This window comes from Athene noctua, chromosome 20 (assembly GCF_965140245.1).
Source record: "Athene noctua chromosome 20, bAthNoc1.hap1.1, whole genome shotgun sequence".
Taxonomy (NCBI): domain Eukaryota; kingdom Metazoa; phylum Chordata; class Aves; order Strigiformes; family Strigidae; genus Athene; species Athene noctua.
The window spans coordinates 4,820,887-4,847,276 of NC_134056.1; the positions used below are offsets into that span (position 1 = coordinate 4,820,887).

Genomic DNA, 26,390 nt, shown 5'->3' on the forward strand with positions numbered 1-26,390 from the left:
TGGCACAGGTTGCCCACTCACCTGATCTCTAGCCAGCTCTCCAAGGAGGATTGAAAAGCAGCTGTTGGAACCCTCTGCACACTTGTCCACGTTGCATGTGCTGGAGGCATCAGGCACAAGGTCACAGAAAAGTCCTGGCGTTGCTGTAGCAGCTCTTGTTACAGAATTATCACAGGAGTTAGATAAAACTGGTCAAAACATAGAGTGACAGCTAGAGGGGAAAGGCTGGTTGCAAATCCTTCGACGTCTGTGGATCTGCAGCATGTTTAGGCAAGAATCCAGAACTGCTCAGCATGAATCCACGGAGCTTTTAAATGGTGGAATGCCAACAGAGAGAGAGAGAAAACATTTCTTTTAAAGTGGGATTTTGTGATGCTTCTTGGCAAAAGCTGAATAGGTTGGTTAACAGGAGAGTGAGGAAGAAGCACCAGAGCAGATTTCATTATGGCATAGTAAAGCAAATTAAGGAACTTTTTGCTACCTGTCTTTTCATAACGAAACTAAAAGTGGGAAAATAGCCACTGATTTTTCAGATCCATTCGCACTGTTGTGTGCCTTACCAAGGGCCAGACAGGGAAGATCTCTGTGATTCTTCAGCTGCCCTGAAAGAAGTGCCCTGTATCGGTTCCTCCCACTAACATCAGTGCTACTGCCTGTCTATAAATAGGAGTTTGACAAACAGCCTTTTTTTTTTTTTCCCCCAGGCTCCAGTCACATGCTAGGAAGCACTTTCCTCTAACTCAAGACTGCAGTACAATCCCTGCAGCGGCAGCCTGCAAAGCTGGCTTGCAGAAGAGCACTTTACATGGACGCAGAGGATGCCGCGGAGGCGGGAGTGAGCCTGCACACACACGGGACTTATCTGCAGGACCGTAGTTCTGGTTTCACTAAAGGTAATCACGAATGTACCCTATAACAGTGAATGTGCTTGTGACAGGCCCCTTGGAGGCCACATGCAAAGGCTTTGTGTGTTGGTCACAGGTCCCATGGTTCACGCTGTGGGAACCTTTACTTCCCTGGGAACAGAAAAGGGATTAATTTGAGCTTTTAAGGTAGGCAGCTGAGCTAGGGGAAGTGGATTTTTATGGCTGTTGAAAAGGGAGTAATTTCTTTGACTTGCAGAGAAATATCCAATATGAATTATTATGGTTGCCTAATGTTTCTTTGCTTGTGTCAGAGCTCGGTTTACCTTCCTCCTGCGTGCACCTTTGGAGGGAGTTGCCTCTGGCAGTTACTTTTCTGTAAAAGATAAAATAATCTTGGACAGCTGTCAGTACAACAGCAGGTCCTGAGTTCATTAGCTGAAGTGGTAACTATTAGCTCTACATATCACCTGACATGATTGGTTTTGGTGAGTTTATTAAACTGCAAAGGGTGTGTGCTTTAAATAAATAAATGGAATCTACAGAAGCTAGAATCAAAAAGAAAGGCTCCCCCTGCACTTCATAACTGTGATTAGATCTCTACTGGAGTGGAGAGGTTTCTCAAAAGGTTTACAGTGACTAAGTGGCCTGGCTCTTACAGTCTGGTTCCTTCCATATTCCTGATTTCAGAAAGACTGAATTAAAATGAAACTGCTTGGGGAGCCTCGTGCTGTTATGATAAAACAATAAACTTCTGTCATAGTGAGATATTAATAGCCAATTTCTCTTGCTTTTTTGTTTTCTGCAGATTGAAAGTTGTGAGTAAGAAGTTGCCCTTCTTTCTCCTACTCTAGAAGCCATGATTTCCAGGAAGGTGGTGGGATCTCTTGTCTGTCTCTTTGTTGTTACCGCATTTATCTGGTAAGCATTTGCTGGCAAGCTTGGTCATATTTAAAACATCCCGTCGATATCTACACTGTGGTAAAAAGCATATTAGCAGAAAAATATAGGCAGTGCATTTTATGGAAAGACGCTGTTAGAGCTGTAGGGAAAGAACAGGAATTCATGTAATAAAGTAACACTAATGGAGGGAGAAGCCTCGGAAGGGAGAGAGAAAAAAAGACCAGTTGTGTCTGAATTAGGCTGCTAACATCGTGTCTGACTCACAAACAAATGTTCAAGTACAGAATATTCCAGTTAATTTCAGTTTAGGCCTGGAGAGATGATGATCTGTCTCTTCACAGTGTAACTAGGGATGGCTTAGGAGCTAAAACACCGTGGCTTTCAGACATTGAGAGTGATTGTGGGTTTGAGAATACTGACTACTGAGTATGCCTTACAGATTCTCTCAGGCAAACTCAAACATTGTTTGAAAATCTGAGATCAGGCATTTCTATTAACTGTTAAATTATCATTAAATGTTTAATAACTCTATTTTCGATGTGGCGATTTGCTTCTATTTCATATTGTGAGTAGCTGCATTTCACCGGTAGGTAAGTGATTGTATATAAAAATGTATGTAGATTGTGATCAGAACAAAAAAGGGAGAAAAAAGCCTATGCAGCCTATTTGCTCTGCAAATTAAAGGATGCCCATATAGCATTTAAAGATCCAGGGAGTGTCAGTATGTCCCATCAGTGCACATTGCATATTCATCCATTGTGGCCATTGCCTTACGTGTCTCCACTGGGGTACGCTTTTCAAAAATGTGTAGGCCTACATCTTGCAGACCACTTGATGTAAATAATAATAATAATAATAATAATAATAATAATAATAATAATAATAATAATACTTAGAACTGATGTTATAAGCTGGATGCTCCTGGACTTGTTTTGTCCTGAGCTTCCCACTGATGCCTTAGCAGCAGTATATCACATTAAAATGTGAATAGACTGGATCCTGCATGAATTAGTAAAGTAGACATGCAGTTAGCTAGAGTTACTTCTCAAAATCTGTGCCAGATTCCCAGATCTTGGAAAATCCTAGGAAGGTATCTTTGAACGTTACGTGTCTTAAAAAGTTTCTTTGCTATCACAGGATTACAGCTGGGAGTGGAAAGGTGCACTACCTCCCGTATTACCTTCCTTGCCCTGAAATCTTGTAAGTATCCCATTTTGTATGTAATGAGTAACACACATCATTGGTACAGGAGCTGTACTTCATTGAGTACAAGTAGTTATCAACAGGTAGTCAGTCACTGGTTCTTTATTTTAAGAATCTATAATTAGTCACTCACCTTTTCCACTGGAGTCTGCTTGCCCTTCAGGTCTGTATTTGTAGAGCATGAGTGGGGCTTTGTTTGTTGTGGGTCACAGAGACCATGACTACCAGGTTAACATTGGCTTTACCATCGGGGTGTAATCACACACGTGCACACAGGATCTCACCGTGCTTTGAGATGTGGATTAAGTATCCCAGCTTGCTAGATGCAGAAACGTAAGTCAGAGAGGTGCAATGACCACTCATATAAGGAATTCTGGCAGAGTTAGGAATAACCCCCCTGTCCCCTCATCATGTTCATCATCATCACTCTACGATTGGTGCTTTCCACTCACCTTAGGACTGCATTTGTGTTATGGCAATGCTTGAGTCGTGGACCAGAAGCTTGCTCTGAACAAACGAAAGGGTATCTGCTTCTCTAGAACCCTTACAGTTTAAGGAGTCAGCTTCATTCTGTGATGTAAACTACTGTACAGTTAGCTGGCTCAGTGTGGGTCCCAAAAACTGTCTCGAAGCAGCATAAAGGAGAAGTTAGACTGTGGAGGGTACATGGCCTAAGTGATTTCACTGCCATGTTGTGCCATAGCTGTAACATGACAAGCTACAGCTTTTCCCATCCTTTACTGTGACCTACTGAGCTTGTAAAAACAAAACGAAACGTGCAAACAGAAAAGGTGATCTCTCATAGAGGCACTTCTGATTATTTCAAGCCACTACAAAACATTGTGTCTAGTAAGATGGTTATTTCTCTGAATGCTGTTTAAAGTGTGATATATTTCAGGTAGATCAGCCCTCCACGTGCACAGGAACAGTTACGCAGGGAATGGAGCACATAAATAACCAAAACTGTCAGTCCCCACTAAACATGTGCTTCCCTAGATTTTGACCCCTAAACTCTGATTTACCCACAGACGTGGAGAGCTGCCAGCATCCCTCTGTCCCTGTTCTGTTGTGTGCTCTGTTCCAAAGCTGTTACTCGTCTGACAGCCCCTGAGTGGACGTGCAGTTGAGTGTCTAACGCTGTACCAGGCACAGTGTGCACAGCAGCCGAGGCGAGGACTTGGACAGCTGTTAGTACAGCAGCAGGTCCTGAAGCTGGACCTGGTTTGTATTTTATGAAAAGCATTACAATCCTTTTCTTTTCCCACCCCATCCCACAGCTCCATGAAACTCCAGTACACAGAAGAGAAGCTAATCCAGTTTTTCCCCCAGTAAGTATGGCTTCTTATTTCCTGACCTTTAAACTGCTGTTTCACCCAGGAATATTCAATATCATTCAGTGGCTTTTTCTTCCTTCTTACAGATTATTTTATCAGCAGCCAAGAGTGCTGGCTCCAAAGTAAGTTGCTTTGTTTGAACTTTGTCATTTGTTTCTGCTGATTTTGGGTTGGGTGCTCTGTGGCACTCACAGTTTCAACGTCCTGGTACACACTGACCAGTGGCACGTTCCCTGAGAAGCCAAACTGTGTGGGAATGTCTCCAGCTGCCTGTGCTGTACGAGGTTGGGTTTAGTCACTGTGTTCTTGGTAACACACCTACCGCAAAGTCCCACTTAATACATTAGCACACATGCACAGTGGGCCTACATCGCTGCTACCAGGAGCTCTTTTTGAGATGGGAGATCTACAATAGCTGGAAGATGGAGAGAAATAGCTTCTGGAAATGTGTTGTAGCTGTAATCAGCTCTGGGAGAGCTCTGAATCCATTTCAGGGCAAAATCAAGCAGGTGCCTTGTATGACCTTCTGCAGTGGTTTCAGCTGACCTGCTGGATCTCATGCTGGAACAAGCTGCAGGCACTCACACAGACAAGTCTCTGTGAGCAGCAGTCAGACCAGGGAGTTTAACAGGCATGGAAGGTTTCAGGCAGCAGCAGCAGCAAAGTGACTTAGGCAAACACTTCTTGTCAGCTTGTGTTTATTAGCAGCCTCCTTCAGACCAGCTCCTGTGACCTGACTTTTCTCTAGCAGTTCACCTGCAGCAGCCACCATTCTTTTGCGTGTTAATAAACACACCCGTTGGTACGTATCTGTTTTTCCCCCCCTGTTGTTTCAACAGGATGTGACAGACCTCCTGAATATTTCTCCCATATTGGAATAAATTAATGTGCGACATCAGTTAGTACAGAGTGGACTAAATGAGGAGAGAATTTTGTAGCCTTCAGTGCTCTCTGGCTTCTGAAGGGAGTTCACTACCCGAGAGGATGCATACCATGGAAATGAGTCACTGGGAAAGCCAGTACAGCCCTTTAAAAATGAAATGAAAAAGAGCCCTGCTTAGAGAAGCAAACAAGCAAACTTGCAGATTTCCCCTTCTCTCTACTCATCCAAAACCCGATAATTAACCCAGAAAGAGAACAGATCAGTTAGTACATTTTCTACAAACCAAATAATTCTTCCAGCATAATTTAATTTTTTAATCATACGCATTACTATAGAAGGGAGTGAAATTGTTATTCTCGGAGTGAAGGTATTAGATGTGGATCGAAGGCGGACTGCTGCCTCGCCACCCAACTGCTCCCCACAGGTCTCTTGGTTTGGTTCTTGTGCTGTTATTGCCTTGGGAGCCTGTCAGATGGGAGACTGCTTCAGGCTCCGAGCCTGGCCATGGGCTGTGTGTGACAGATCTCATTAAAAGAGGTTACAGATCACGGTCTGGGGCAGATGTGAGCAGGACAGGGTAAATTACACATCAGGAATGACATCTTGTTTTAAAATCAAGAAGGTAAGAAAGAAACCCTGAAAACAAAGAAGAAAATTGAAATAGCATCACATAGCTGTAATAGGGCATAATCAGACTCTGCTGCATGTATATGCAATATTTCCACTACCCACACAGGAGATTAAGGTTTTTCTATAACTTTGTTACACATTTGAATGCTGGCTCACATACAGAATTTTAAATCATATCTGAATGTGTTAAAGCTATATATAAATACTGGAAAAATAAACTGTCATGCTGCAAGCTGTGTTTTAATAACTCAGAAATGGGGTATATTTTTATAGTAATTTTCATATTATTACTTGTGTTTTAATCTGTATGTAGCAATCTGCATCAGACTGATAGCAAATATGCACAGCTTCTCATTCTGGGAGTTCAGTGGCTGTTAAACTCTCCTCAGCAGGAAAGTCCTGTGAGCTTAAATGAGATTTTAGTAGATCCTTGGGTTTTTGCCAGTTCGTTAAACAATGCTTAATTTCATCCCAGGAACTGAAATGTCCATGCTCAGTAGCCTCAAACAAGTGGGCAAGGAAAAAAAATCTGAAGATAATACCATCCCTAATGAGTTAATGCTGATACACACATTCTCTAGCTGCCCTTTTTTTGTGTTTCTTTCCCATTTACTGGCCTTGAAACCAAAAGAAACAGTTACAATTCATTAACATCCCTTTTCCTTCAGGCGTCAGGACGTGCTGACAGTCACGCCATGGCTGGCCCCCATCATCTGGGAAGGAACCTTCAGTGCTGAGATCCTAGACAGTGCCTACAGGCCACTGAACCTCACCGTAGGGGTGACGGCCTTTGCCATCGGGAAGTGAGTGAACCACTGGGCCAGCACGGTTCTTGGGTTGATGTACTGTGTAATTCCTCGGTGGAGAGATCACTTTGGCTTTCCTTGTCCTCAGCAGAGCTGAAATCTGTCCCAATCTGTAGTAAATTTTTATGCCCATGTGTTGTGCCCTTAATCATACAAGCCTACAAGAGAACAGGCTCGGTACCTGAAGTGTGGTCAGCGCTTTGGAAGAACCAGCATGTGCCTTGGGAATTAGAGCTGTAGATAGGTGGTTGGTTGGTCAAAGCAGGGAGAATCCACTTCCTTGTCCTCCCCTCTACTTTGCCTGTTGCATGTGTAGTATGGATCCTTGCAGCATTAGCCAGTCAACGCTCTCCACCCCTTGTCTTCTTCCATTCGTTAAAGTACCCGTGAGAACCCACCACGCATCCCCTTGTCTCACAGGTACACAAGGTTTGTGGGACGCTTCCTGGAGTCCGCAGAGAAGCATTTCATGAAGGGCTATCGGGTGAACTATTACATCTTCACTGACAACCCCGAGACAGTTCCCACTGTCCTGCTGCAACCTGGACGAAGGCTTGTCATTGTCCCCATCAAGAAATACCCCAGCTGGCAAGAGATCTCCATGCGCAGGATGGAGGCCATAAACAAGCACATAGCAGAGACGAGCCATGGGGAGGTGGATTACCTCTTCTGCCTGGACATTGACATGGTGTTCTACAACGCCTGGGGGCCTGAAACCCTGGGGGACATAGTAGCAGCCCTACACCCCGGCTACTTCAATGTTCCTCGAAGCCAGTTCCCTTATGAGAGGAGGAGCTCTTCAGCAGCCCACATCCCTGATGGAGAAGGGGACTTCTACTACGGAGGAGCCGTGTTTGGAGGGCTGGTCAAGAAAGTCTATGAGTTCACCAAGACTTGCCACATGACCATCCTGGCGGACAAAGCCAATGGGATCATGGCAGCCTGGCAGGAAGAAAGTCATCTCAACAGGCACTTCCTCTCCCACAAACCTTCCAAGGTGCTTTCTCCAGAGTATTTATGGGATGACAGGAAGCCAAAACCTCCTGAAATTCACCTCATACGTTTTTCCACAGTGGATAAGGACTACAAAGAGATAAGGGATTGACCATCTGATCCCTGCAGAGCTGTCCTCCACACAACCAAACCCACTGAATATTATCTCCCACAGGATGTACCCCACCAGGAATTTTTGTTCCCAGTGTGAACAAAGTGAGAAAGGAACCCATGGATAGTTTCTCCAGAGAACAGGAGTCTTAATGCATTACAAAAGCAGCAGCCAAAGTGGAGGTGAGAAGGAACCTAGAAACCTTTTCATAATCTTTGTAAATACAAGCATCCCGCTTGAGGCACAAAAAGGCATCCAGAAGGGCAGTTATCAAATGCAAGGCTGCACATGTCTTTGCCTGAGTCTTTTCTTGAGGCCTAGCAGAAAATTAGCAAGATCAGAATGGTATTTGACGTTCTTGTGGAGGAGGAGAAGACCTAGAGTTTTAGTAAAGACCTTTTCACTTAAAAAAAAACCAAAAAACAAACCAAAAACAACTTTGCAGGGCAATGCATTTTTGTGAAATGTAATTTAAACTCACACCCTTTGTCAGGATCAGGAGGAAACTTGTGCTTGGAGCAAGTTATCCCCAATCAGTGTGCAGCAGGGTTTCTTGGACCTTCTCAGCAGAGAGCTGGTGCCAGCCATTGCCGGTAAGAACCCTGGTCTGACAGGACAAATAGTGTGAATTCATGTAGCATTATCTTCCAAATCCCAATCTGTGTTTTGGAGACCCGAGTTTAGACAGAACTGGCACACCTCAGACACAGACTGAACTTCTTTGGGTTTATTTCAATCACAGATGTGCTCTGAACCTTTTCCCTGGTTCACATGTCTCTGTAGATCATGTAATCTTTTCCAACACAGAAAATCTGGTATGGAGAGGTTCATGTTCCTATCCATTGCTTCAGTCCTTTCCAACTTTTCTAAGCTCTGGGAAATAAATTGGCTAGAAGCTGCTGGAACTGACAGTAAGAGCTGATGCATTTCCAGCAAACAGGGTGATTTCATTTTATGAAATGCTCTAGTGAAACTGGGAGTTCAGTCTGGAGCTGGAAGTAGGCTGGGGTTAACATTTTCCTTGCGAGAATGTGAGGAGAAGCTGAACCAGGCAGGCGTTCTGAAGCCTCTAAAGCCTGACAGCTCCCTCGGGTGAGCAGATGGGGGGGACCCAATCACAGGGGCACAGCCACGGCTCGTTAGTGACAACAGTTTAATTGTCAACTGGGGTCACAGCGTGGAGGTTCACGTGCCACCTCCCTTGCTGCAGCGTGTCTGCCATAAGCATCTCCGTTCCCTCCCACAGCGCACTACCAAAGGGCTCTGCAAGCCTGGGCCATGCTCGTTTAATGTGAGCAGGGAGGGAGACCGCGGGGAGCAGCAGAGAATGGCAGTGCTGTACGGCACGGGGAGGAGAAGCAGGGGTGAAAGGGCTGAGCTGATTGTTCCTAAGGGAACAGGTTTAAAAAAAAAAAAAAAAAAAAAAAGAAAAAAAGCTCATTTGGCAGAAAGGGGGCAGAGGTGCCTGACTGTTCTTGCTTCTCTTCACATGAGAAAATCGCTGTATGACAGCGGATCGAGTATTCCAGGCTTTAGGGCCCCACCACTGATTGCAGATGGCTTAATGAGCCATTTCAGTCCTGTGTGAGCAGGCTGAAAATGGCACTTGCCAGTGTCATTGCAGCCATTTCATCTTCCAGAAGACTAATTACAAAAGCTTTCACTGCACCCATAACACAGATAAGGTACACAAAATACCTCCAGCCCAAAACATGCAGTGGCAGCTGGGTCTGTTGATTCAGGCTTTATCCAGCAAAAGGTCTATACTATTGTATTTTCTCCAGACTCTTCTTAGTGCTGTGGTGCTGGAGGAAGACACCCTGCTACGCAACTAAACCAGAGCTGAGTCTCCTCTGAAGATGTCTGTGTTTGGTAACCAGGCACATCATCTAAGCCAAAAGGATGAAGAAAGATCTTTATCCAAATATTTCCAAAAAAAAGGTATATTCCCACCAAACCCAGGGTTAATACTTGTACTGGGTCTGGCTGAACTGGAATTGGTTTTCCCCTATAGCAGCCCTCACGGTGCTGTGGTTTATGCTGGAGCTGCAGGGTGTTGGCAGCACCCTGGTGTTGTGGCTGCTGCTGAGCAGTGCTCACACAGCACCAAGGCTCCTTCCGACATTTCCCCCAGTGGGACGGGGTGGGCAAGATCTCGGGAGGGGACACAGCCAGGACAGCTGACCCGAACCGACCAAAGGGATATTCCAGACCCTGTGACGTCTGCTCAGTATAAAGCTGGGAGAAAGGGGGAAGGGGATGGGGTCACCCTTGGTCCTCCGAGGCAACCACTCTGCGTATGGGAGCCCTCATCCTGAGAAGGCCCCACAGCGCCTGTCCATGGGAAGTAGAGAATAAATCTGTTTGTTTTTGCTTCCACGCGCGGACCTTTGCTTCGCTTTGCTTATATTAAAACTGCTTTTGTTTCACCCACAAGGGTTAGTTTATCTTCTTTCCCCTCTTTACCCTGTTGAGAAAACAAAGGGAAAGGAGGGGGGGGAAGTGATAGAGCGACTTGGTGGATACCTGGCATTTAGCCAGAGTCAAACCATCGCAATACTGTATATTTCTTACTGATAAAATAGTTGTGTCTGAAGGCCGTGACTGAAACTGGGGTCTCGTTATGCCAGTTCCTATATATACATGCATATGGATTCTTTTACAAGCCAGAAGGAACTGTCTAGTCTGATCTGCACAGGACAAGCCAGATAAAATTATCTCCCGATGTCAGTATCAAAGCTCACAAGACGTATCTGGGCTGTGCTAGATCTCTTAGAAAAGCATTCAGATCCAATAAAAACATGAGGTGATGTAGCAGCCACAAAGCCAGTGGCTAATTCCCCTTACGTCTTAATTCTGATCTAAATTCAGCTCTAAGCTGGTCTGTGTTTGCAGCCGTTAGGCTTCATTCTGCCATACTACTTGAATTCCCGTGCAGAATTCATAGCCTATGCTGAATCCCCCATGAGAGGAAGTTCTCCAGCACAAATGATGTGTGATAGAGGGTTGTCTGTGTTTCTGGGGTACCTGTTCTGAAAAACTTGTGAGAGGTTTGGTCTTGGGCTCTGTTTCCTGTCACTGACGTGGCAACGGCCTGATTTGTGCAGCGCCAAACATGTTTATCTTCTTGTCAGGCCCACAGCTTCTCCCCAGGGGGAGGTCTTGTGTCACACCTTATGTGACACAGTTCTGCACGACAGGGCTTTGATTTGAAACAGTACCTAGAAACTCCGTGTCTCCAGGGAGCGGAAGAATGGGACTGCAGAAACACACTCCCCGGTGCAGTGTGGGAGAGGCTCCCTCAATCAGCTTGTGCCCTCCTCTAATTAATGAAAGTTTGGACTTCTGCTGTCAGCTCCTGCTGATTAACCCCCTTCCCTCAACACCATCAGCGAGCTTTCCTTCTCATTTAGACTGTGCACCCTGAGGCTTGTGGGCAGCGTGGGAGCTTCACAAGGACCTACTTCCTGACCTGAATTTCCCACCAAGCTCCATTGTTCAGTGGGGAAACTGAGGCACGTGGGAGCAAGGCAGCAGCCACGCGCTCCTGCATGGGAAGTGTTCCTCCACTCGCCGCAGAGGATGATGCTGTCTCGAGTGTTCTTGTGCCAAGGGAATTTGGACGTGGAAACACGCACACAGTACTGCACGTTTAATGAATTCACCCCCTGTAAATAAATCTTCAGCCGATTTACAGTGCCTGGGGATCTGATCATTCTTTCAAGGTGTTTCTGACTCAAGCCCTGTTTTCCTTAACCAAGCCTCAGATCAGCAGCCTGTTGCCTTCCCAAGGGCCCCTTGTTCCATCCGTCCGTTTCTGCTCAGCTGGAACAGACTCATCATTCATTGTCCATCTAATTTAAGAACCCATCTGACCAGCTTTTTCTTTCCTTGTCCCGGCTGGTGACTTGCATGGTGCATTCATCCCCAAAGGGAAAACTTCTCTGGGCAGCAAGAAACAGAAACTGCCAGCACGGAATACGATCCTGGGGGGGGCCAGACCAGGACCCTCTCGTTCTCCCCACGGAGAGGACAGGAATCATTTCCACTAAACCAGACTAGCACCCTTTTTTACTCCTATTCAGATTTCCCTTAACCCTCGCACAGGCGGTGTCGCCTGACATCATTGACCAGAAATGCCATTTTGAACCACTTGGATACGCTGCAATAGTTAACAAAAAGACTGGCCTAGCCAAACCTTCTCTGTGTGAGATCTGTGGCTGGGGGGCACGGCAGTGAGATGGTCTTTGAGCAGCCGTGGATGAGGAAAGGATGAGAACATCAGTTATATATTCCCTGCACAAAACCAGCTTGGGGAATAGCCATGTGCATCTGGCTGGCTTAACGCAGCTAAAGCGGGAGGGTGGTGGAAAGGAGCTGGAAGGCTGGGAGCTCCCTGCCAGAACGGCTGGTTTTACTCTCCCACCCTTTGTCCCACCTGTTTAGCCCGTGGAGTTCAAGGAAGGGCCTGTCTCTTGCTCTGTGCCTGCACAGGGACCAGTCTTAGTCACTCACGAGTGAAGGTAAGATACGCAGAGTGAGTTTCTCAGTGAGGATTTGCTTCAATCACCAGGGTTACTGTTTTCTCACTTGAATCCCCCCCGCTCTGCTTCACCTCAGTGCCTCAGCAAGTCCCCCGTGGGATCCCCAGGAGTGAAACACGTAGAGAGCAGCCGCTGCTTTCTGGGGGGAGCGACAGTGACAGCGACGGGCGCTTCCAGGAACCGGAGAAGGGAGTTGACAGGAGTGGGTCGCACTTTACTCACGCTACATCCCCAACCCTGCAGTTCTGCTCCACGCAGCCAAATAATTTCGGCAAGCATTGCTAGCAAAAAACATTGATAAAGTGACTTTTTAAATGTCTGCCTACCCACCCCACTCTCTCCTTTATCTGAGTGTAAGAGTAACGCTCTACTGACTTGACTTTTCTTGGGCTATATTTAGATTAAACAGAGATCCATCAAATGTCGCTGTTTCGTGTAAAACTAGTATAAAGCCGTATGAATAGAGAGGCAGTTTTAACCAGAAATCTCTGCTGCTTGTATGCCCATCTCATCCCCCCTTCCCTCTTCCCTCACCGCTGAATCTTCAGCTAACTTAAAGCGTGTCAGATGAGTACAAATTACTTTTTTAAAAAGTGCTTCATTCTGGTTTGGTTTTGTTGTTTGGTTTTTTTTGTAGTGAGTTTTGCCAGCAGCAAATCACATAGTTCTAGACCTTTTGAAGTATGTATTTTTCGCACTGTTCAGCACTGACACCGTTGCTATAATTAGAATGATGTTGTTCTGGAGCAGCATCTAGTGCCAGAGCGAGCGGCCTGGCAGCACCTTTTCCTTTCCTGGCGACGCTCCCCCCTCCCAAGCTGCTGCTTCTGCTGGCCTGGAGCCACCGGGGCGCGGGACGGCCAGATGTGCTGGGCCGTGCCTGGTCCCCGATTCCCACTGTGACCCTGGAAAAGTTGGGTTTTCCTCCTGGGGGGCTGCTGGTCGCGGTGGCCGTCGTGTGGGGGCCGGGTGTGTGTCCTGGGGTCCCCGGGAGGGTGGTGGCCAGCTCTGCACCCCCACCCCAGGAGCATCGCTCGGCCGTGGGGAGTGACGCAGCTTCTCCCAGCTCCCGCTCTCCTGACATCACTCCGCAATGGCGCACGTCATCCGCCTCATAAATATAAACGATGGGGCCGGAGCCGTTCACATGCAGCCTCTCCGTTTCCAGGGCAACTCCGCCCGCTCAGCCCCCGCGGTCTCTCCAGCTCACGCTCCAACACACCGGTTGAACACCCAAAGCTCCGGCAGGTTTTTCCCTCCGTGCCCCCGTTGCGGGCGTTGGGCTGCGCGGAGATGGGGCGGCCGGGGCTGGATGTGGGGGCGCTGGCGGCGCGGTCCCGCAGCGGCGGGGGGCCGGGCTCCCCCCCTTAGCGGGGTCTCGCCCGGCTTGGCCGCGCTGCCCGGGGGATCTCGCCCGGCGAATGACCCGTTGCTCAGCCCTCAGGCTCTTCTCCTCCTATTTATAGCTCGCCCGGCAGCGCTGTGCCAAACCCCCCCCCGGCGGGGCCCGAAAGGTGTTCTTCCCCCCGCACAGCACCCGCCGCCCCCGGAGAGGCGGGGGGCACCCAGGAAGAAGCGGGGAGCCCGGGGCACCGGGCTGAGCGCTCCCCCGGTGTCCGCCCGGGGGTGCCCGTGCGTGCGCCCGCGGGTGGGGGTGTCCCCGCCTCCCCCCCTCCCACCTGCCGGCGCCCGCCCGCAGCCCCCGGGCCGGGCCCGGTCCCCGCCCTCCCGGTAACGTCGCTCCCGCCCCCGCCGCTCGGTGCCGCCCCGCTCTCGGCTCTCCGGCCGCGCTCCGCGCTGGCGGCGGCTCCCGGGGGGCGGCGGGGCCCCATGGCCGGCGCGGCGCGGCCCCGGCCGCCGGGCAGCGCGGAGGGGCGCTGAGCCCGGCCCCGCGGGACCCCGGAGCGGCGGCCGGCGGAGGTTATGCGCGGGGCATGATGATGATCGACACTCAGGTGAGTTGCGCCGTTCTCCCGTAGGCTTTTGTCTCCCCGGAGCACTTTCACGGTGTCCCCGCTCCTCCCCGAGCGCCGGCCGGGCTCCGTGGGCTGCAGCACCCCCGGCGGGAGGGGTTCGGGGTGCCCACGCGTGTCCGCGGCGGGTGACTAACGCGTGTGCGGTGCTGGAGAGCGGGTGGGCTCTGCCGGTGGTTCCTTGGGGTCTGTCCCTGCGGGTGTCGGGGGACACGGTACGTGCCAGCAATCCAGACCCCTGGTCTGCAGCGGGAGCTCTGGCAGAGGAGAAGCACGACCTCTGCGGACGGCGGGGGGGGGTGGGGGGTGGAAATCGTGTTTTTTGCTTTTTATCCGTGTAGCGGTTAAGTGCGGCCAGTGGAAGTGGGAATGAAGGATTGGGAATGAAAGCTAGGCGGTTTGGGACAGGGTCTCGCCGCCGGTGCGGGGCTGCAGCCGTTCCTGAGCTGCGTGGCTGCTGTGCCGGGGCTGCAGCCTCCCGGCAGCGCGGCGGGCCGGGGCCCCAGGAGGTCCCTTGTCTTTGCCTGGGGTGTTGATGAGCCTAAACGAAACTCAGCTGAGCCAAGGTGGACAAAAGCTCTACGCTCACAAACCTACTGGTGCTTTTGGGGGCCGGGGAGGATGAAGCAAAGGCATAAAATTTGGGGGGTCTCATCAGAATGTGGCTCTTTGGTCCTGATGCTCCTCTGATGCTTCTCTGTCTTTGTACTTTCTGTTCTCTCCGCACCCCAACCCTGGGAAGGGAAGGGGGGGTCAGTGCTGCTGCCCTGGTGGGGGTGGTGGGAAGGTAAGTGGGCAGTGATGCTCCTGGGAGCCCAAGAATGAATAAAGGGAAGGATTGATGTTGTGGTGGAAAAGTCGACTGGGACCCATTTTTGGACTGGAAAATGTGCATACCAGAGCCGCCTCCGGTGGGTCCGTTTGATCTGGGCCTCCACTGCCTTGATCCAGCCCTATAAACTAAAGCTAAATTACCCCTGCTGGGGGTCAGTGCGTGAGGCAGGAGCGAGTGCCAGCATGCCTGCCTGCTGGATTGTGCCACATCCCTTTGGAAAAGGGGATTGGCAACCAAAATACTGGGGTTTGGATCCTGACCCTGCCAAGGGTCAAGAGCACTTTGTCACCGTGACTGTGGAGAATAATCTTGCTGGGAGATGCAGAAAATTATAGATGTAAAGCTGTCTAGAAAAAGATGTCCAGAGCTCAGTCTCTGTTCCGTGTTGAGGAATGCACACTGCATTCCTATGGAGTCTCAGCTTTAGCCTTGCCATCACTTTCTTATACTTGCCCCCATTTTATAGATGGGTAAACCGAGGCACGTAAAGCTATTTGTTACAAGCATGGGACCCTGCGTGGGGGGTGTTATGGTGGAGAGCACAGCTTAGAAGTCCAGATACCATTTGCACGTCGTGCTTGAAGAGTATGAGCCACTCTGCTGTTTAAGGGGTGCAATTCATGGAAGTCCCCGTCATTTGTGACTACCAGTTAAGAGGAATTTCCAGCTGCACCCACAGCCGCACCCTGCCAGTTCTTACGGCTGTACAGCTACATTTTTTATGCCTCATAAATGTTTCTCTCCCTGGTTGCTAAGGGAAAGACCCACACAAACAACTGGGAAAACTGAGTGCTGCAAAGTAAATAAGCTGAGCAAACAAGATTTTTTTTTTTTTTTTTCATCTCTGATCTAATTGCTGCAGGTGTGTTGTTCAGGGTGTCATGACATGTGAAAGCAAAGGTTGGTATACAAGGGTGAATTTCAGCCTTTCAAACTGAAACCTGCTTGCGAGCTGGGTCAGAAGGCGGCTTCCATCCTGAGCCCAGCTCCTAGAGCTGCAGACTCGTCCCCCCTGGCCCTTCCTGGCCGTTTGGGCTGGAGAAGGGAGCAGATGGTGGACACAAGCAGCCCTGGGGCCGGCTGAGGGCAGCACACAGAGTGCCTGAGTGCAGGCAAGAAAGGCTGGAGCTGAATTTGTGCGTCTCTGTCGTTGCTCTGAGGCAGAGAAGGGAGCTGTGTCTGAAGTGACTCCAGTGGCTGGGAGTTAGCTCCTGGCGGGGCTGTGCTGTGGGCAGGAGGGCGAGTTGGCAACAAGTGACCGCACGTGAGAGTCCAGCTGGCAGCAGGGTCTGGGATGAAGCGGGAGGAGAGACGCAAAGTCCCTCCTCAGCGTGGTTCAGCTGCTCCATCTGGAGCTCCCACTCACGCATGTGCGTGCGCTCGCAAACAGGGCTGATCAGACGTGAACAGAGGCTGCAGCGACTGCTGCAGGCTCCGGAATAAATCTCTGGGATACTGTAATGATTGATTTGACGTCCTGTAGCTCCGTGCGGTTTCTTATCTTTGGGGTCAGTTTGCTTAGAGATGACTGACTATGTGAGGAAAGGAGCAGCTTCTCAGGACTTTGTTTATTCTGGGTGTCTCGGGGTTGTTTTCCAGTTCTTCTCAGTGTTTTCACTGTGCTGTTCCCTATACGGTGCTTGGACCTTGAGAAGCAGGGGTCCTGATTTTGCGTGGTGATCTTGAAAGCAATCTACGCTATCCATCAACGCTGCTGTTGCTTCTGATACCTTTCCCATTGCTATAGCAACACATATCTCACAGAGGATGCCAGCACGCTTTCCAGGCAGTGTATGCGGAGAAAGTGCTTCACCTGCCCCCAAACTGCAATCACTTGTGGAGCAGGGATGGCTTAATTGGCAACTACACACAGCTGCTGGGGCTGGAAGGTGCAGAGAAACTGCTATTAGCTCTCTCGGGCTGACCCTACTCTCCCAGGTGTCCCTAATACCTGGTGTATCCCTAGGATAGCCGGGTGATCAAGTGCATGTGGGAGTGCGTGGTATCTAGTGCCAAAATTTCTCTCCAGAGGAGATGCTGAGGATGGTGTTGGGCAGCTTGCCAAGGCTCGGTGGCTGTTAGGGGCTGTTTTCCTCTTCCCCCCTGTAGAGAGGCTGGAAGATGTGCTTCACCTGCAGGGTGCTGATGGAGGAGAGGGGTGCTTTGCCTCCTTTAGCTCAGTGCGCTTGCTTCTTCCTCCATCTCCTTCACACCCTGTGCTCACAAAATGGGCTCTGCTCTTCTGTGCAAACCAGAGGCTGGCCCCAGTCGTTCAGCTGCGGGTGGCCATCGGGACTGCCGTAGGGTTGCCTTCCCGCTGCAGGGATGCTTGGTGCTGCCTCCGTGCCTGGCTTGGTGCTGGCTGGGGATGCATTTTGCGTGCTGCTGTGACCGGTGTGGGCTGTGTCAGCCGGTGCAAACGCCTTGTGTGGGCAGGCCACGGGCTGTCCGGCCGCTCGGGGCCAAGCAGGGCTGTGCAGCAGATGGCACTGTTGTTTTCCCTATGAGTTATTGGGTTTTGCCTTCATCACCGCTGAGGAGGGTCAGTGGTGACAGGAGCCAGGGCACGGCAGGAGCCCGGCTCTCTTGGAAAGCGGCTGCAGGCCAAGCTGGGCTCCGCTGCGGGGAGCAGAGCTGCTCAGCAGCGCTTGGTGTTTGCGTCTTGCTCACCAAGGAGGAGCTGTGTTTGGCTTCTTGGTGATGAGTAACATGAGCCAGCTTCATCCTTGGAGCTTGAGGTTCAGTCCCACAGCCACCGTGGGCCTGCTGAGAGACCTCAGCAAGGCCATGTCAATCACTGTGTCCCTCCTATAAAAAGAAAGCCCGGATCCACAGCTCCCTTTTGTGCTTGTTCCCAGTGTCACCAGTCAACCCATCCCCCAGCTTTCCCTAGCCCTCAGTAAACAGCAGGCAAAGGCGTGACCTCTCCATCCGCCGTGGCTGGAAGAGGTGCCTTTGCTGCTTCCCGGGCAGCCGCATCTGTGCTGTTGGGGTTGGTACAGCAGCGTTTTGTGAGGTGCGTGGAGCAGCGCCGGGCCTTCAGGAGAGGCCTTGGCAGCTGTCTGGGTGCTGAGCTGTCTCCCAAAAATCCAGTTTGCTCTGCCTGGGGCCAGCCCCCGGCTGCCGTGGGATCCTCTGGCAGCGGCGGAGCCTCCAGATGTTAGCAGGTTTTCCTGCTGGGACTGCCCGAGTCCAGCCTGCGTGACCTGTAGCGAGGGTTCACCCATCTGTTTTCCTTGGGGATTTGCATTTTAAATGACTTGATTTCTCGGGGACCTTTTGGCTCCCAAGTCACCCTGGGTGCGCCTGCGTGTTCGCCCTCAGCCCTCTGCCCCTTCACCCAGCGCCTGGAGCGGGCTCTCTGCGGATATTCAATGATATTCCCCTGCCTTGCACATTTTGGCTGTGGGTCAAAGACAATGTTTGTAGACATGAGCTGACGTCAAAGGCGGCTTGGCGGTAGTGTGCTGGGGGATCACAGGCTTCCAGGACAGACTTCCTGCTCCCTTGAGGCCCGGGAGCGCCGCGGGAGGACCCATGGCAGAGATTTACAGCCCCCCAGTGCTCCCCGGTTTGATGAGCTGTGCTCTGGCATGGCCCCACGGGCTCCTGCCCTCCTGTGCCTGGGGCTGGTGAACGTTGTGTGCTCCCTGGAGTAGCTGTAGCCGCAATACAGCGTCCTTCACCACCCTGCCTGGAGAGGGATTTCAAAGATGGGGGGAAGGAAGGAAAGAGGCAGGGCAAGGGGGGTTGAGGTGGAAGGAAGGGGCACAGCGGTGCCCCGATGGGTCGCTTGCCTGCTGCAGCTCAGAGGGGGTGGAGACGCCCTCCCTTGGTCTGTCCTGCTTCTGTGTAGGTCTGGAGAAAATCAGAGAGACTTTAGGTGTGGTGCCAGAGCTCTGGGACGTCAGGGCATCCCAGATAAGGCTCCACACTTCCCTGTAGGGTCTAGGAAAGAAAGGGAGGAGGGGGAGAGAAAAAGGAGTGAGGTGTGGCATAGATACTGACTGCTGTTGGCTGACCAGCATGCTAGGAGGGATCACCTGTGTGACTGGAGAAGCACTCCGGGCAGTGTGGGAGGGGGGGGTGTGCAGCTGGGGTGCAGGTTGCCAACCCAGTCTAGAGGTGATGCTCTGCCCGTGGTTGATGACGTGGCCACGTGAACCTGCTCGCCGCCTCCCTGAAGGCACACGCTGGCTGACATTCCCCCGAAAGCTGTGTCTGGTTTGCACCCTCACGGGTTTCTCAGGACATCCGCTGTTCTTTTTTATCTTTCCTCTTCCATGTGGTCGCAATCTGTTTCCCACTCCCTTGCTATAAACGCCCTGCCTGGCCTGAAGGCAGGAAGCAAACACTGCAGAGTGCTCAGCGCCGAAGGAGCCCGCCTGGCTCCGTGCAGGCCGTCGGCACGGATGGGGAGGTCGGAGTCATTTCACAGGGTGGCCTGTAGACCCCTTTGAAATCTTTGGCAACTGCCCTGCCCTGCTCTTTTGGCCCTGCAGCCTTCATGTCGCAGCGGATTTCCCACCGTGTGTTTCCTGCCCATCCCTCAGCACTGCGTCTCACACGGTCACGGCTCTTCACCTCCCTGGAGAGGAGATGCCCCCGGCATGAAAAACAGCAATGGGTGGCCGGGGTGGTGTGACAAGGTCCGGAGCAGGCAGAAACACCCTGGTCAGGGTGGCTGCTGCTGCGTGCTCTGCTCTAAACTATGGGGAACGGGCACAGCCAGCCCTTGGCTGCTTTCTAGCCCCTCTCCAAGGCCTTTGGGCAGCCCCGGGGGGACGGCCAGTGGTCAGGTCTGCTGGGAGAGGATGGAGGGGTCTTCCCACGGCAGTGCTGGTGGAAAAGTGCAAAAGCATTGGCTGTGCCACTCCTGAAAACCACTTCTGCCTGAGCTGTGGGGTGTCTACGGGGCAGGTCTGCTGGGTGCACACCAGGAGAGGGCAGCTGGTCCAGGGCAGGAGCAGCTGAGGGATGGGGCTGAGCTCTGCCTGTGCGGAGGCCGGAGGAGCAGCGGGCTGTCTTACCTCCGGGTGGCTTTTTCCCTGGGAGAAGTCCCACGTTAGCTGCCTCATGCCCAGTAGGCTGAGGGGAGCACAAGTCTCATCTTTATACAAACGCTCAGGGCTTGCGGTTGTTGAAGGGCCCTGTTTCGCTTGGCAGAGGTTGAAAGTCCCAGTGGGTTTCAAACCCTCCCGTTCAGCATTTCCATGGTGACAGGCAGGCGCTTCTGGTGGCTGCGCCGTCCTCAGTGGCACCAAAATAACGTGGCTAGTGCAAACGTGCCTCGGCGTGGTGGGTTTGTAAGCCGGAGCCTGTGGCCCCACAGCCTTGTCCCCGTATGGGGGAACTGGACACGTTCCTTCCCCAGTGCTCATGGAGGGCTGTTTATTTTGCCCTCAGTGGGGTAAGCACTGACAGGAGGAAGGGTTTTCTTTAGGAGAGCTGTGCCCGGCCTCCTGCTCCGTCACAGGCACGTGGCACTGATGGGGATGCCTGCAGCATCGTGTCCCCTGACATAGAGCCCGTCCTGTGCCTCTGCATTCATAACCTGTCATGGAAAATATTAGGCTTGGCAATTTGCGATGCTGTGTGAATAACTAATTAAAGGGAAGGGAAGGGAAGATGACTGGTAAATGCTTCCACAGTCTAGGGAAGGTGCATTTCTGCTGGTGGAAAGGCATTTATCTTCCTCCTGCCAAAGCACAGACCTTCCTCCTGAGGCCACCTGCTGCAGATATCCCCACCATGCCGTTTGGAGGGGATCTGCACCCAGATGAGGCATCAGCCAGACATCCGTATTTCGCACGGTGTCACAGCCCATCCTGTGGCACTTGGTGAGAGGTCTGGCCACAGGACCCACGGCTGCTCCAGTCTCCATCCCTGCATGGGGCTCAGCATTGCTTCCTCAGAGCTCACCAGAGCATGGAGGCTTCTCGCCCTCGCACAGAAATGCAGCATGAGTCTGGGGTACCTGGGGCTGGGTGGGAAATTGGAATTTTACATCCTCCGCAAGCTTGATTACACACACACACATTGGCTGTTACTGCAAACTCAGGAGGAGAGATGCGATCTTGAAACGTTTTGCAAATGGAAGTATTCTGAAAGATATCATTTCTCCCTGGGAAGTCGCAGTGGAATTCACATTCTTCCATGAAACGTTTATATATTTTAGCGAAAGCGATGTATTTTTTGCTGAGAACCATCTAAAAGTATGACCAGGGTGGTGATAATTAGGAAGAGATTGAAATGCAGTGATACTTGTCAGTATTTCAGGGGCTGAGTCCTGCAGGTTTGCATGTGTAGGCACCATTTCCCTGTGCAAGACCTCCCAGCTCCTTCGTGCTCTGGCCAGCGACCCGCAGCCAAAGCACGAGTTTCTTGGGAGGATCCCACATGCTTCTGTGGGGGCCGCCACCACCAAACACTTGGGTGTCGCAGCCCCGCTTTTGGGGAACTCACCCAGCACCTCTCTGAGCCGGGCGCTGCACCGGGTGGCTCCAACTGCTTATACAACTCCCCTTCGTGCTGTTCCCAGTGCTGCTTGAAAGGGTGTTTAGTTAATAGGATTATAAAGCTTTCCTGTCGTTAGGCAACGGAAATCAATGGTGGGCCTCCAGGGCTGAGTTTCATCCGATTTACAGCACAGTCACTAGATGGCTGTGCTGGGTGTGTGGCGAGAGCCTGGTACGGTGCTGGGGGGAGGACGTGCTACCCCTCCCCGTGCTGTGTGCTGCTCTTGGGGGCTCCTGCAAGCGCAGCTGATGCTCTCGGTCCGTCGGTGCCAGCCACGTGTTTCTCTGGCCGCAGCGGCCCTGGTGGGTGCAGTGCCTGGGACCACGCGGGCGGTCAGGATGCTGATGCAGCCCCGCGGTGCCGGCTGAGGGTCCCAGAGCGCTGGGTGGGGTTCCCCAGTCCCCGTCTCTGCTGCTGGGCTGGGGTGGGAAACTCAGGTTCTCTCCCTTTCTTCAGCCAAAAATGGTGGCTTGGGCTAAACGCTGAGAGCAGGCGCTGCTCTGCAATGCCTGAGGGGGCTTCACCCTCCTCTCTGCTGCAAGAAAGGAGTCCCCATCCCTGGAGGTGAAGAGTGGGCCTGACATAGTGCTTAAGGATCTGGTGGAGTTGAGAACGGTCAGTGTGAGGTTAATGGTTGGACTGGCTTGATTTTCAAGGTCTTTTCCAACCGAGATGATTCTGTGGTGAAAGCGTCTGGAGATAGCAGGGTGGTAGGGCGGCTCGTTAGTCTGTGCAATGCGGAGTGAGCTCACAACTCGCCATCCCCAAAACGCAGCGAGCTCCCGGCCCCCGAGGGGCTGCAGAGCTGGCAGGGGATGGGGTGGGGGGTGCAGCCCCTCCGTGGCAGGCTGCACGTCTCTGCTGCACGGGGGCCAGGCCTGGGGAAGCTGAGGGCCGGCCGCAGCCCTCGGGGGGTCGGGGAAGGGTCTCTGCGCTCTCTGGACTGTGTCCACCGGAGCTGACAGCCCTTGGGTTGGGTCAGTCCCGCCCTGCTGTGTCCTTGCCCCCCTCGCCCTCCTCCAAGGGGGGCTCCAGGCTGGAATGCCTCTCCCGCTCTGCTCGGGGGCCGTGCCTCGTGGGAGAGCTCTGCCGAAGGCATCGGCTCCCCTTGCCATGGAGGAAGCACGTCAGACCCTTCACTCTCCTAACGGGAGGGTCGGGGCAGCTGAACGGGAGCCCTGAAGGAAACTTCCAGGAAAGTCAACCTGCTTTAGGAATCTGGCCGCGCAATGAGAGTTTCCCATCCCCATGGCTAACATGAACTGGCAGAGAGGGGGCTGCACATGGTGGAAACTTCTTTAAACCCCTTAGCATGCAAAGCAAGCATGGACAGGGAGGATCGTGAGAGGCTTAGTGAGCAGGGCTGGAAACCTCCGAGCCGCCACAGCTGTGTCTCTTACCTCCCTGAGCCTGCAGTTCGTTGTCTGCCAAGTGACACGGAGCAGTGATGGGGACCTGCAGATAACCTCTTGGCCATGTGTTATGTAGGCTAAAGCATGCTTGAGGAGCTGAGGTGGTTTTAGACTCCACAGCACAGCGTCCTGCAGACAAGAGCAGGCTCCAGGGCTGGGGGGGGATGGACAGAAACTTCCTCCTCTAGGTTTGCTTAAGCTTCAGCTAAGCCGTGGAAAAGCTGCTGAGGGGAACAACCCTGCCCAGTGCTGGTGGCTTGGCCAAGTGGGTGAATTAGTGGATGCTCTGTCTCTGGCGGATGCTCCAGGTAGTGTGTTGTGCTATAACCGTGTCTGTGTGCTCCCTGTTTGCACGTGGGCCTGGGCACACGCAGACACAGGCCCGGAGGGATGCCCTAGCCTCGCTGCCAGCCTGGCCTCTCACCACAGACGGCTGCTGCTCTGGCCTGGTTGGCAGGTGGAATAAACCCCTGCGGAGAAATTACAATTAGCAACAGTGGGGATTGTCATGCTCTCCGTTTCCACCGGTACCTTCCTCTTCTCCGGCAAAGATGTGTTTGCAGCTGCCGGGCCGGCGTGGGGACAGCTGAGCTCTGCTGTGCCTGCCCGAGTCCCAGCGAGGGGGCTGGTGGCACTGCCAGGGCATGGCCCGGAGCTGGCCCTGGAGGAGCCAGGCTGGGCTGTCGTTTGGGAGCTTTTTCTTGGCCCTGCTCCTTCTTAAACCTGTCTGTGCTGGAGTGCTGTGGGCTGCCTTGACAGACAGACGTTTTGGGAGACGATGGGGCTTTTTCTCAGATTTGGAGCTGGCAGGGAACAGCTGTGGTGGGCATGTGGCAGTTTGTGGCATCTCCCCACACTAGTACCTCTGCAGCGCCCAGCCATGTATGCCCAGCCTGGGGGGGTGGGCACCCATGTGGGACTACAGTCATCTCCTCACTACACACACAAAACGCGTGCAGGCCCTGTGCCAAGGATCACCCTCTACAGCTCCCTGCCAGGAGGGTGCAGAGAGGGGGAATGAGTCTCTGGAGCCAAGGCCCCAGCGCCAGGCCCCGAGGGAATGGCCTCAAGCTGCCCAGGGCAGGGTCAGGCTGGCTCTGAGGAAGGATTTCTGTGCAGAAGGGGCTGTTGGGCGTTGGAATGGGCTGCCCAGGGCAGGGGGGGAGTCCCCATCCCTGGAGGGGTTGAAGAGTCGGGCTGAGCCAGCGCTGAGGGATCTGGTGGGGTTGGGAAGGGTCAGGGTGAGGCTCATGGTTGGACTGGAGGAGCTCCAAGGGCTTTTCCAACCTTGATGATTCTGTGATTTCCCTGCATCAGAGCTGTGCCTGGGTCTCTCTGGCAGCACAGTGTGGGGTGGGGAGATCAGGGAGATGTCATTAGGCTCAACCTAGAGGGAAACTGAGATCAGTTTGGGGGAGAACGATGAAGGAGGGTGGTGGGGGCAGTTACAAACTGCAGGGAGTTACATGGTGACTGTCCTCACCTTCTCGCAGCGTGGTGGGGCCGGAGGGAGTGGGAAGCTGCTCCGTGACATCTGCCCAGGTCCTTCCTCCACCTGGTGCAATGGCTGGCGCTGCTGTGGCCAGAGCGACGTGTTTTCCTCCTTGAGCAGCTCTGCCCACCCCGGACTTCCCCAGCTCTGGGCACCTGGGGGCTGCTGCATTAGTGCCCCAGCCTGGGCTCTGTCCCCATCTCCGGGGGAAGGGCGGTTGTGGAAACTCAACAAACTGTTGCCATGACAGCCTCGAGCTCGGCTCCCTCCCGATGCCATCCCCACCGTGACAGCTCAGTGTTACCAGCTCCCCTGGGACTGATGTCAACAGGATAAAGCGCTTTCAGCACGGGACGAGGCAGCTGGATCACAAGCTGCAGAGCCCTTTTATCCTGCCGATGCGGGGAAACGGTCTCAGAAGCAGAAACGAGATGTGTGGGTACCTGACGATCCCTTTCCTACGGGGGAAGAGGTGGTCCTCGGTCTCGTTTGCTTCCTCCCGCAGCCCCGTGAGCTGCACCTCTGGTCTCCGTTGCTGCAGTGACCGTCTCCATGGAGACTGGTCCAGCACAGCCGCATCACAGAGGGGGGGGCCATGGGGAAGCATCCCCATCCCCTCCCCACAGGGACATGATGGCTCCCAGGATGTGTTCTCAGCCCCCAGGGAAGCGTGAAAATTGAAATCTCTCAAGTGGCAAATGTGTGGAGGAATCCCAAGAAAACTAATTGGTTCCCCCCACCCCCCGCCCTTTAATGCTTGTTGGCTTTCACTTTGCATTGGTAATTGCTGCTCTGCACCTATTAAAAGGCCGTCTCATGCTTCGCTCGGGCTTGATTGTGAATTAATTTTGCATACGTATCTATTCTGGGGAACACGGGAATTTATTCAGCTCAGGATGCTGAATGCCAGACAGGCTTTCCAGAAGTGTGAGGTGCAGCATGGGCTGTGGCCACTATCGGAAGTAACTTTGAGGGAACAAGGGCAGTTTCTTCATATAAATGCCCAAAAACAAGGGTGCAGCTGCAAATCAGTGGGAATTGTTCCCATAACTCATTTGGGACATGACAGATGGATTTCAAATGGAAGCACCCATGAGCTTAGATACCAGGCTGCCTTTGTTTTTCACTGAGAAATAGGTGTCCTACCTGCTCGTGGTCTCCTGGAAGTCCCACTAGGTGTCCACCTTCACGTCTGTGCCTCTATCTGCCTCTAAATCTACCCGTTGGCTTTTTGTAAATGCTGGATCTCTTCAGAAGGATGCTATCATGTTGGGATTTCTGTGGTTTTGAAAGCGGATTTCCTCTTTCTATTACTGATAAGTATCAAAGGGGAAGAGCTGTTGGGATTTTCCATTTGCCTTTCACTCGTCATGCTGCTTTGTTTCCTCTTTGCCTTTCTATCAGCCTCGCACAGTGAAAATAAACCAGTTGATTTTGTGTCTTTTTCTCTCATGCAGGATGCAGTGATGTTTGGGCTTGCAGACAATACACAGAGTTGCAATTTCCTTTGAAAAACAAACCTGCATTGTTATCTCTGTGACATTTCTTGGATTTTGTGGAAGTCTTTGATGCTTGGGTGCATCAGGCATTGGAGTCAGCCTTCCTTAGGTGGGCCTTTGTCCTCGTGATTCACTTGGTGTAAGGAACGACCAACATGATGAGAGAGGTTGGTCACCAGCTCTTGGAGCATTCGGAATGTTTACACCGCTGCAGCTGTCCTGGGTGCCAAGACCCCCCTGTGCGTGACTTTGTCACTGAAACCTGCATCTGTTTATGCAGAGATTCAGTCGTGGTCCCTCACGGTGTGCCCAGAACGATGTACTTGCAGGGTAGCCAAGGCTGTTCAGACCTTAAGGAATGGATGCACTTCCCAGTGCAGGAGTCGGTC

The 26,390-nt window shown here is 52.2% G+C and overlaps 2 protein-coding genes across 4 annotated transcripts in view; both read left to right on the forward strand.

Moving 5' to 3' along the window:
- The first annotated feature begins 319 nt into the window (after nucleotides 1–319).
- GBGT1 (globoside alpha-1,3-N-acetylgalactosaminyltransferase 1 (FORS blood group)) lies at nucleotides 320–12,867 on the forward strand. Of its 3 annotated transcripts, none has more exons than XR_012634918.1 (9): nucleotides 320–397; nucleotides 705–893; nucleotides 1,672–1,784; nucleotides 2,904–2,966; nucleotides 4,247–4,297; nucleotides 4,390–4,425; nucleotides 6,485–6,619; nucleotides 7,043–8,320; nucleotides 9,512–12,867. XR_012634918.1 is itself a non-coding variant. In XM_074923740.1 (8 exons), the coding sequence occupies exons 3-8, from the start codon at nucleotides 1,723–1,725 to the stop codon at nucleotides 7,725–7,727; spliced, it is 1,032 nt and encodes a 343-aa protein (XP_074779841.1). In that variant the 5' UTR covers nucleotides 320–397; nucleotides 705–893; nucleotides 1,672–1,722; the 3' UTR covers nucleotides 7,728–12,867. The 3 variants fall into 3 exon arrangements, 1 of the variants encoding a protein (XP_074779841.1); XR_012634919.1 differs by having other exon boundaries at nucleotides 7,043–7,909; XM_074923740.1 differs by having other exon boundaries at nucleotides 7,043–12,867.
- Nucleotides 12,868–14,124: 1,257 nt separating this feature from the next.
- Nucleotides 14,125–26,390, forward strand: part of RALGDS (ral guanine nucleotide dissociation stimulator) — a 62,618-nt gene continuing 50,352 nt past the window's right edge. The window contains exon 1 of the mRNA XM_074923775.1: nucleotides 14,125–14,226. Within this exon, the coding sequence (XP_074779876.1) occupies nucleotides 14,206–14,226 (21 nt within the window). The 5' untranslated portion in view covers nucleotides 14,125–14,205. The remainder of the gene's footprint in view (nucleotides 14,227–26,390) is intronic.